The sequence below is a fragment of the Chrysoperla carnea genome, chromosome 2 (assembly GCF_905475395.1).
Source record: "Chrysoperla carnea chromosome 2, inChrCarn1.1, whole genome shotgun sequence".
Lineage (NCBI taxonomy): Eukaryota > Metazoa > Arthropoda > Insecta > Neuroptera > Chrysopidae > Chrysoperla > Chrysoperla carnea.
Window position 1 is genome coordinate 31,872,904 of NC_058338.1, and position 12,142 is coordinate 31,885,045.

The following is a 12,142-nucleotide window of genomic DNA, read 5'->3' on the forward strand; positions in this document are numbered from 1 at the left end:
TATTAATACATACATTAAAAATTCAATCAATAATTGATCTTTTTTAATTGCTTTTTTATAACAAAATATAATATAAAATAACAAAACTATCTAAAAATTATTTTAATAAGTTTATAATAAATTGTGATAATTCAAATTCCTCCTTCATTAAATTTTCCATAATGGTATAATGATCGCAATTCTTAAATTGAATCATTTGAACATCGTAACCAGCATTTTTTAATCGATCATAATACATTTGATTCTGGGCAACAAATGCTGGACTCTCATATTCCGGTATAATCAAATACATTTTTAATTTTTCATTTAAATTAATTAGACATGGTGTTAATTCTTCGGCTTCTTTTAATGTTAACTGTATCACCTTATTTATGTAGGTGTCAATAAGCGGTGTAATATCATATAAACCTCCGATTAAGACTAAACCTTGGATTAAATTTTTCTGTTTTTGTGTAAACTGTGATAAATTTTTTAATAAATATGCCGTGTTAAAGGCTCCAGCTGAATGACCGGCAATTATGACCTTACTGAAAAAATAATAATTATTATTATATCAATTATTTTTGCAGATTTTTGTTTGAGATAGACAACATGAAATCGATCACGGGTATCGAAGACATTGGTCAGTACCTATATATCCTATGCTAATGAATGCAGAGCAGCACTTGTGAAACAGGGTGCTATCATATTATTTCTGTATGACTTCGTATGCGGCTCTGCATAGTTTCACACAAGAATTTGTCACAAAAAACCACGTTATCTTTTGAAATTCTTGTTAATACTACTACTAGAGTTGTTTTATCGAGGCCAACATTTAAAAAAACAAGGTACAATTTTAAAGCACACAGTTTAAGTAGTTTTATCTTGTAATTCTGATTCAAAATAACTTTAGATCTATTGCAAGACTTTTTTTAGCTAGTCATGCTAGATAATTGCAATATTGTAATCGTTATTAATTGGACAGTTACCTATCTTTTAACTTTAAAGTTGGACAAGAACTATTTTCATGATAAAAATGATTTTTTTATTAACAAGTATATTTACGACAATACCTAAACCTGTTCCATGTGAGAGTAAAAAAGGGGTTTTATAAGTTTGGCCGCTATGTGTGTCTGTCTGTGGCATCGTAGCTTCGAAACATGTTACTTAAAAAATAGTTTTTCCCATTAAATGTTTTTGTTCAACTTTTGTTTTTGCCTACAAAATTGATTTCTCGAGTTATCGAGGCATCGAGCTTTTATTCCCGTCTCGACTAAAGAATTTTCTAGCGGAAACTAGCCAAAACAAATAATTAAGTGAAGTATAATTCTTAAGATATGCTTTACTTACGATGTATTCCATTTTTCGGCTAATTCTAAACTTTTTTTAACACCTTTGGTAACATCATTTAATTGTTGATTTAGTGTAACATATGGACATTTGTAATAACCAATCACAATTGTCTTAATTTTGTTCATGTAAAGCATTTTTGCCATAAAACATGATTCATTTTTGCTAAAAGTTTGCCAATAACCTCCATGTATAAAAATAAAAATAGGTGAGTCTATAAAATAAAATATAAAGATAGTCGAATTAATAAGTTTTGAAAGAAATATGGTTTTATAAATTATAATTCAAAATTACCTTTTGGTAGATCATTACCAAATATATCTAGTTTTTGGTGAATTTCCGGTCCATATGCCACATTTAGTTTACAAGGTATTGTATGTCTTACAACTTCACTCCCTAATAAAAGAAACAAAACTAATTAATTTCGTCCAATTTATTTTTGATTCCTTAAAATCACGTCCAGGGAGTTAAGTTGAGAATTAAGAACTATCCTGAGTAGAACGTGTCTATTGTGTATTTAAATTATTTTTGTAAACTTAAATATTTGATAATGAAAATGTAAAAATATAAATACAGAAATGTTTACTCATAACTACATCATTCGGCGAGTCAGAGAATTGCTTAAAAAGAGTTTCTTTCACGGGGAAGGGCAAAGTGGTAAAAAAGTCAAGAAGGGGAGGATGAAGGTTATTGTAATAACCAAAGTTTATTGCATCGATTGTTATTTTAATAGAAAGTATTGCTGTAAAAGTAACGAGAAATTGAGTACCCGTATGTATGCGTTACTAAAACATAATACTCGTAAATTTAGTGCGCAGGAGGTTTTTGGGGCGAAAAATCGATAGCTAGGTTTAATTTATATAAAACGTCGTTTAATACGTGTTTTCAGGAAAAACTGAAACATGAACTGCAAAATATGACTCTTTCTGGCATCTATTGACGAGTATGTACATTTTACGTGGTCCGTGTGGCTATGTCAGTTTTGGTTGATAAATAGATGGTGTGATATACGTATATCGTAGTTAATGAAATAAAGTATATTACCGGGACATTCAAATTGGTATTTGTGTGGAGATATTTTAAACGGTTCCTATATTAGTTATAAAATTTGTATCTTTTTAACTAAAAAAATACCAAGCAAAACTTGGCCACCCAGGTACTAAAATTTTAATTGGTAAGATTTTATACCAGTTACAGTTCAAGTCAAAGTGTATATATTCTAAATAAAAAAAATTGAGTAACGTTTCAGTACTCGATACTAGATGGTGTACCCACAACTCAGTATTCGGTACACACAGTTTGTTACAGCTCTAGTAGAAAGTTCAGCTAAGTTCATAGTTCATCGTCTAGCGTAGCGGGTGGGCGTAGTATATTATTAAATAATTATATTCAATAAAAACTATGCAATTTCCGTGAACATTGTATTTTCATATATAAGAAATTTATTGGCTTCTTACTAATTGAAATAAATTTGAAAGTCAATTATAATGCAAACAGGCAAAATGTTGGTAGCGTATAAAATAAATACTATAAGATACATTAGATACATAATGTTAAATAGTTCCGCAAAAAATTCTTGAATTAACTTAAGTATTTAAGATTACTAATAAAAAAATAATCTTCGATCACAGTCAAAAATCATGAAGTTCAGAGGCCAACTTATATCCGCGGGTATACTTATATATGCATATATAAGATCGAAGATTATTTTTTTATTAGTCGTCTTAAATACTCAGTTAATTCAAAAATTTTTTGCGGAACTATTTGAAATTATGGATCTAACATCTGTATATATGATGAAGGTTTAGACGAAAAAAGTGTACTTCCTGGCGCTACGCTTATGATTCATATTAAATTATATACTTGATGAATCCTGACCTTTGACATTAACTTAATATTCAGAATTCAAAACATTAGGGAAAAAAAAATTCTCAAAAACAAAAAAAATTACTATAGAAAGAATCATACCTAAAGTAATTCAACTAGAAAATTAAACGAATTATTTTATAAATCGTTACAGATTATTGAAAATTAAAAACTGTTAAATCATATTTATTTACAATTAATAGAATTGTTTGGTAACATTGAATAAAAAATGTATTTGTTTTAACTATAAATAATTAAAATGACTCATTGATTGGATACATAATTAATTCATACATAATTAAATTTCTAATTAGATGCAAATAAAAAACCAAATACTTACCTTTGGTTACTCTTTGAGTAAAAAATTTAAGTGTTCCTTCTGAATTAAACCGTTTACACCATTTACTAGGTGTATATAAATCGTCTAAATTGTTTATCATATCCATTTTTTCAAATAAATAAACTTAATCACTTCAAACATTAATCACAATAGAAATTGATTTGTAATTTTTTTATATATTTAATTATTATATATATCTATTATTCTCTATCAGTCGATTTTATCCGATTGGATACGATTTTTATTACAAACAATTATCAAAATTGTTTGTTTAAAAGGATATTTAATAAAATTATCTACCGTTATCAGAGAATTGTAAATATACACATATGTTTATGAATGTTTTTAGTACGCAAATAGTTCAGCAATAACTCTAGCATGCTCTAGCAGCTTATCAAACAGTTAAACGAATGTCAATGACAAACTTCATACTAGGAGGAAAATGTTTTTTATTCTTTCGTGTTCTATTCTATCATACATAATTATATATTTTATGTAATAACACGTAATAATTTTAATAGCATACGATGAATAATCTTTTCTCTTTTTCTCTTTTTTTTTTTTAATTTTAATTTAAGTAAATAAATTTTCAACAATGGATCCAAATTGATAAGCCGATGAATAGTTTTGAAAAAATAATTTGATTTCTTGACATTGAGCCTCCATGGTTTGAAAATGATATAATTTCAAGGATAGAATTGCAATGTAATTATCTAAGAAATTTAAAATCTATTTCCGCAGGACAGAAAGATAGTGCTTTGGAAAATGATTAATACATACTTGAAACTTCTTGAATGATTTCCAATGGAGCACAATAACGTCGTATTTAAGCTATCGGTCTGAGAAAATACAGCACAGAATTTGTTGGACACTATGACCATTTTATAACAATTAAACAATGCAGCAGGGCCCGATCCAGGAGGAAGGGGGATGAGCCGGGCAACCGCTCGGAGCGGTAAAACTGTGGGGCGACAAATCCTTGATAGTTGATATATAGGGACTCAATAAGACCAGAGCTGTATGGAAATTTAGGATTGTATGAAAAAACTTATTATAATTTATAAATAAAATAAAACACTGAAAAAACACCCTTGGAATCTTTGTATTTAAGCGAAACTGAACATATAATACATATACCCTGTATACAGAGTGTCTTTTTTAAGTTGACATATGCTTGAAACTCGATAAAAAAGCTTAAAGAAAAAAATGTTGGGTGTATAGGCACATACATCTTACGCGAATATTAAACTTGACCTATGTTTTCCAGCTCACTCTACTCCGTAACTGGTAATCGATACAAAAATTAAAAAATTTCAATGGACGTTTTAGTCTGTTTAAGGATTTTATTAAAAAGATAAAATGAAATGTTGGTTAGTGTTAGCTTTACAAACTTTTGAATAAAAACTATGAATTTATAACCACCCAGTAGGCTCGGGTTTGATTCCCGGTATCGGAACCAATTATAACAATCAGTTATATCTTGAATGAATCTTCTGAAATGATGAAAATCCCCGAAATAATAAATGAGACTTCAATAGTTTATTAACCGGAATAATTGATTTATGTACCATAGAAAGATACATACTATTTATTAATTACTTGCATAATTAATAGTTAACAGAAAGGTGTGTCCCTTACAAGTTCTTAAAAACTGTAAAAATTAAATATAAAGGATGATACCATTGGATCAATTTATTTTTAACTTGCGACTCGGTTCGGCTTCGCACGGGTGTATATATGAATCGCTGTTTTTCGATAAATTACGTTAACATTACATCCCTAGTTACATGAGACATACGAGTATTTTTATGATAGGGCAGACAAAAATGAAAAGAACTATACGGTATTTCGTAAATAAAAATTAATTTAATTTTTTTTTAAATTTGTTACATTATTTGTAAATATTAATGTCATAATTTATTGTTCGGTTGCCATGTATTGCTTTGACTAAAAATATTATCAGCTCGCTTAAAAAGTAAAAAAGTACTTAATTTTTCAATAAACTGAAAATTAATTTAGACATATCATACGTATCGTGCACTAAATCTTCCATAATCGTAAAATGATCATGATCTTTATATTTAATTAATTCTACTTTAAAATTTAATTTCTTTAATTTTTCATAGTATTTTTCAGATTGTTCAATAAATGCAGGACTTTCAAATTCAGCAACCAAAACATAAATTTTTATGTCATTTCGTTCAATATCTTTGTACATGGGGCTTATTTGTCTAGCAGTATCTTTTGTTAAAAATAAAAGATCATTAGCATAAGTATCCACTATCGGAACAATATCATATATTCCAGCTACTAGAAGTAAACCAACAATTAGTTTTCTTTGACTTTCAGTATATTGATTTAGACGTTCTAATAGGCAAGCCACCACGTGAGCTCCAGATGAATGACCGGCAATTACCACTTTCCTATAAATCAATGTTTAATTAAAAAAATATATTTATCTACGCTCGTGACATAAGAACTACTTTTCTCACTCAGTAAGCGTGGGAAAAATAGTCCGTTACCGCACTAGTGGCGTAATTAATTTATTATTGTCAAAATGTAAACTAAATTTTCGATTTTTCTCAATAAGTCATGACAAATTTTAAATAATAATTATTCTTTATGTTCACATTTTAGAGGCGTAGATAAAGTTTTGTACGATATACGTGTGATAACGCATTATTATACGTGTGATAACGCATTATTATATGCGATTGCTCAACTCGTGCTACGCACTCGTAGTGAAAATTTGGCACGCGTTTGTTAATAATGCTGTTATCCCACTAGTATTGTAAATAACTATTACGACACTAGTGGGTTAACAGAATTGTTAACGTGCGTATGTGTTTGCAAAACAAGTGCGTAGCACGAGTTGGGAAATCGCAGAAGTAGATTAATAATGCGTTATCACACGTATATTGTACAAAACTTGATAAAAACGTTTTGAACTAAGTATAAATATTTATTTTTAGAACTAAGCAAAAATATATAAACCATTAAAAACTCAAATTATTTAACTTTTCCAGCTAATTGGATTGTAACTTAACGAGATTCTACTGTATATTAAAATAAATTATAATTTATACATACTTCGCACCCCATTCTTCTGCTAATTCCAAACTTTTCTTAACTCCCTGTGTAACTTCCTTTACTTGCCCTTCAACCGTAACATGTGGACAAAGATTAAAGCCAATAATAATAGTTTTTATTCCATTTTGATAAAACATTTGAGCCATGTAACAAGATTCGTCTTTACTGCTTTCTTGCCAATATCCACCATGAACAAATACGAAAATTGGAGCATCTAGAAAAATCAATTTTCATTTTAAAATCAGTTCGACTTGATGTTAATATTATTGACATAATTAACTACCTTTAGGTAAATCGAATCCAAAAATATCAATTTTTTCATGATACTCTGCGCCGTATGACAAATTTAATTGACAAGGAATTTTTGTTCGAACATTATTACTAACTGAAAGAAAGAAAAAATAAAAGATGTTACTTCATATCATTTTTAAATAATAATAATAACTAATTATTTTTAGTTTAATTTAGTATGGGCTTTGCAAAAAAACTTTTTAAACTGTCAAGAACTTTTTTCAATTAAATTCATGTTGTTAGAATTTATTCATTATCGGATGCTATTTTCAATTAATGTATTTGTTATTCGATACATTTCAATAACGGAAACCTGTCAACTACAATAATTTTATAATCAATATATAAAATATTTTAATAATTATGTAATTTAATATCATATGTAAGTTGAATTTTTCAACTTGTATATAACGAAGACATTTACAGAAATTAGATACTTAGTTTTAAATTACAAGGAATTAATTCAGTTACAGAATTGTAATCTATAATTTTAAAACAATTGGTATAGATATATACTTTCTTTTGTATATTCACGTTCGAAAAATCTTCTTGGATAAAGATTAATCAGAGGTTTGCCGGATACATATCGGTTCAAAAAATTTTTTAATCGAATAAACTATAATTTTTGTTCAAATTTAGTTTTTTATTTTTTGTCATTCTGTCACTCCATCCGTGGACAGTGGGTAGATTATTTTACTTTTAAAACTATTAAAAAATATGTCTAAATAACTGTTAATTTGACTTTATTTCGATTCGATCGGTGAAAATCCTATCTTTCTAGCATGTACAGAACAGAAAATCGTCATTGTTGGGTGGTTTTTCGCGCGCTGTCTTAACAATTGACAATCAAACACTTAAAATGCAACTAAACCAAAATTTTTAATGGGATGTTTTTGAGTAAGCTTTACACTACAAATAAAAATTATATACATATTAAAAATCTGATTTGTTCATAGAGTTTTTGAGGGATGAAAATCGTAAAAATCCTGTTTTTTTTCAAATTTTACGAATTTTTTACTCGAAAACTGAAGGGATTAATGTATAAGAACAATTTTTGTTAATTTTGACCCCAATTGTATAATAAAGTTTTTTCCGAAGCGATTCGGACAATTATTTGTTTAAAAAAAGTTAGTTTAAACAATATCCTACCGAGTTATCCACCGGCAACCTACACTTTTACGTTCAGGAGCATGTTCTAAACGGAATCTTGCAAAACATTTTCCTTGCGAAAATTAAGCATGCTCCATGACGGATTTTGCCGGTACTACATTTATAGTTGATAATTTTATAGAAAATTTTTTTAAAATTATAAACTTTTTTTATGCGTGTCTAGAGAATAATAATTAGGTAGATATTTTAGTATTTGATGCGTACCTAGGGAATATTGTGAATTCAAAAAAAGAAGAATACTTTTACTCTCGATTTTCAAGGATTCTTTGTTATTAACTTTAGTTGTGTAAGTAAATTGCTTGAAGCTAAATATTTACCGTTAACCTTAATTTAAACTTGAAAGTTTTTACAATAACATTCTATTAAATTAACTGAATGTTTTACAAATTTCAGGTAATAATTGAAGGTTGCATTCAATATTGAAATAATTAGGTGAAACCAATAAATTTCAAAATATTTTTAAATTCGCGCGCTTATGTAACTAGTACAAATGTCATGTTTTTGTTTTGACATTCAGATGTTTGGTATCATGTCTAGCATTACAACAAATTTTCCGTACTAAATTATAAATGAAAGAATAATTAATTAATAATTAAAAGAATCGACTACAAAATTTTAATCCTTATTAAATTAATAATTATATAAGTTTTTATCAATTCTGTAAAAGGTACAACGAATATGTGCTGAAAATTAGGTATCTACATGAGTTTATAACAATAACAATTAATTAGGCGATTGTTGAGAAAATTACCTCTTTGTATAAAGTCTGAAAAATATTTTGTGGCACCATCACCATTAAAACGTCTACACCATTTACTTGGTGAATATAATGTATCCATATCCGGATTTATATTCATTTTGAATAATTTAACACAAATTTAAAACTTAAAATAGAAACTACTAAAATCTTATACCTACTGTTTACCAGTTTGTAAATAAACTGAATTGAAACCTTCATAAACCCAATATGAATTAATTTTTTAAAAGACGAGCTTATCCGAAATAGCACGAATTATCATCGGGTTTAGATAAAAAGATATAAACAATTAAGATACATTTAAAAATTAAATTAATTACCTACTTGTAGTAGACCAACAATAAGATTATTTGTATAGCCGGCTTTGATTTTATTTGCTATGCGAAGAAAGATAAAGTAAGAAAAAATAACAATTTTCCCTAAAATGATACCCCTATTTTAAAATCAATGATGAATTCTCATTTGAATCGAGTAAACTTGCGATGATTACATGTTGAAAAAAAAACGTACTTAGGGATCTCAAAAAACATAAAAATCCACTGAAAACTCGTGAAGAAGGAATAATAAATCAAAACTTTTTTATAAAATATTTTTTATTATGTGAAAAATATGAATTTTATTTTAAAATTATATTGTCATATTGATATAATATGATAATTAAAATGTGCATCAATCGTTTATTTATATTTTCATATAAATGATATTTAAATATTTCTAAATTCTTATAGCAAAGTATTTGATCATAATATTTAGTAGCAATGTAATCATTTACTATTTACATTCATTTATTTATTACTGCAGTTTTGTTGTTAATTAATAAAAACAGTGACCAGATCTTTTTTCTAATAATGCATATTTTATCCATATTGCATTAATACTGGAATTAATTAATTTATTAATATTTAAGGAAAATTTTTATTTTATAATTGAAGCACTTTAATGAAAATAAAAGCTTGATAATTTAACAAAATTTGAGAATTTATGTAAATTATTCTGTTTCAAATCTGACACTTTACAATGAATCAAAAACTGAATAATTCAAAAGAAACCGTAAATTTATGATCACTGAATTATTAGATCCGTTGGTAGTTTTAGAACTTTGACAGAATTACTGATTAATACAAATTACTGAAGGATTCGCTCATGATTTTATGAAAAACCAACCAACATAGTCAATTGCATTCAATTTATTATAAAATTATTTTGTCGATACTTATAGATTCTCAAAATAAATATCCGCCAAATGGCCCATGAAAAATGATTCCGAGGAAAAACCCACAAATTCACTGAAAACTGACAAGTTTTCACAATTTTCTGTGGAAAATTTTCTTGCATTTAATCCGATTTACGAGTTTAACTTGAAACGTTTAAGTTTGCTTAGGTTTTGATTTCGGGGATCAGGAATCTGCTTTCATAGAGGTTTTTCTAAACCCGTGATATAAAACTATATGGAACTTCAAAATTTTGATAAGATGAAAGACAAAGTTTTAAAAACTCAACTAGGATTTCCATTTTATTAAATTTTACGATCTGTCCCAGTTCTAGAACTGTGAATGAAAATAACTCAATAGTGAGTCTTATAAAAACTTATATTCTCTGTTCGAAATCAAATATTTCCTTATCTAGTTAACTTGAATATTGATAATACAGAATTAATAAAATTATAAAACATATATAATTTTACAAGACATTTAAGTAAAAGTATTTAGTTAGAAACACATTATTTCATAATACATAAATTAGTTAAAATATACAGTGGCTCAAAAGTTACGATACTTCACGGCTATTTTATTTTTATAGTTATGTAGTATAGTTGATGCGTTTATTTGACATAATATAAATTATTTTTTGAAAGCGATGATATGCCAATACAGCTTTTTTACTTTTATTATATGTCACAAATACATCACAGATTAAGAAAAGAAATAGAAAAATTTTAAATAAAAAATTCCTGCACCGCTACCGTTCCAATGAATACTTCATGATTATCTTCCAAAAGTGAACTGTATGGCAGTTTCTGTTTATTCATGTTTTGTATCAAATCCAACTTGGTCTGGTTCTCGGATTTTTATCATTCAAATAGTTAAAATTTGGCTTTAATTCGAATTTGTTTGAATTTTGGAAATATTTATGTGAGATTCAACACCGTTGGGAATTTGATCACTTCCACATTGCGAATATTACATTGTGGGTTTTTTTTTTTTAATGTATTTTCCTCTCTTTTCTTAGTGCAGTGAAGAGCTATAATTAAAATTTATTAATTTCCGGTTTTTATTGCTTATTCGGTGCAGTTCAGTTTAAAAAGTTTTTTTATTTATTTTTAAATTGTATCGAACTTTTGTGACACTTTTAACATTTTAAAGCGCTTTAGTTGTCTTCAATAATATATGAACGTTTTAGGAAAGACTACGACTAATAAGGTACGGCCAAATGGAATTTTATTTTATATATTGTTTCCCTTTAAATTCATTTTTATTTCAAACTAGAATTATTTAAGCCTTTTGTTTACAAACTTGAAGCAAATTTTTGTTTTTATTAAAATTTGTCTATTCTAAAAATAAGTGAATTTCATCATTGTAAAAAATCCAGCGGTATTAGAGAGATAATTATAAAATTTAAAAAAGAAAATTCAAGCTCTTTGAACAAAGATTATTCAATGGTAAGTAGTGAAATATTTCATTTTCCAAATAGCTGGAGCTTCCAAAAAAAAACCCGTCATAAATCATTTAAAAATAAATAAGAGAAAATGGTAATTTTAGGAATATGAACAGGCCGGCGACTTATTGTAGGTTAGAGTGGCTGTCTTGGGGTGGGGCACAGTTAGATCGAAAGGTCCGTTGTGATACCGAAAACCATTGGCCGGGTTGTTTAAGTTGTTTAAGAACAGCAGGAGTGCTTTGACGATAACGGAAAGAAAGGCTGACTCAAGTGAGTCTATCTCCTCGTGGAAAGTGCTGGAAAATGACAGAGAAAATGAGACATGTGAGACCGGAGACTAATAAAATTTGATTAATTGAAAAATAATCCATTTTATCAAATGATCTGCTCTTAAAATTCAACAATATTATGCTAGAAGGCTTTTGTAACCACTTCATGCATAAAAATTTTCTATTTAAAATTATGCAAATAATATTTTACAACATGATTTTTATCATTTTCACCTTTTTATTTTTTAGATATTTTATGAGGTGTTTGTTACTATTTTACGGGAGCTTGAACTAAAACTAATATAAGTTAATTAAATCATTAATTTTTAAAGATAATCGCAAACTTCTTATTATTTGTGTTCCGTGAAACAT

The 12,142-nt window shown here is 27.4% G+C and overlaps 2 protein-coding genes across 2 annotated transcripts; both read right to left on the reverse strand.

Moving 5' to 3' along the window:
* Positions 1-115: 115 nt before the first annotated feature.
* Positions 116-3,863, reverse strand: LOC123291484 (kynurenine formamidase-like; the record flags this gene model as incomplete). The annotated part of the gene is made up of 4 exons (XM_044871787.1): positions 3,536-3,863; positions 1,624-1,725; positions 1,330-1,543; positions 116-527 (listed from the first exon to the last, which is right to left on the reverse strand). Coding segments are annotated over exons 1-4 (834 nt in total), but the record flags the coding sequence as incomplete, so codon positions are not given.
* A 1,566-nt stretch (positions 3,864-5,429) lies between these two features.
* On the reverse strand, positions 5,430-9,020 carry LOC123293168 (kynurenine formamidase-like). The gene is made up of 4 exons (XM_044873893.1): positions 8,838-9,020; positions 6,909-7,010; positions 6,626-6,839; positions 5,430-5,958 (listed from the first exon to the last, which is right to left on the reverse strand). Exons 1-4 carry the CDS (start codon positions 8,941-8,943, stop codon positions 5,523-5,525), a joined length of 858 nt encoding a protein of 285 aa, XP_044729828.1. The 5' UTR covers positions 8,944-9,020; the 3' UTR covers positions 5,430-5,522.
* Positions 9,021-12,142: the final 3,122 nt, after the last annotated feature.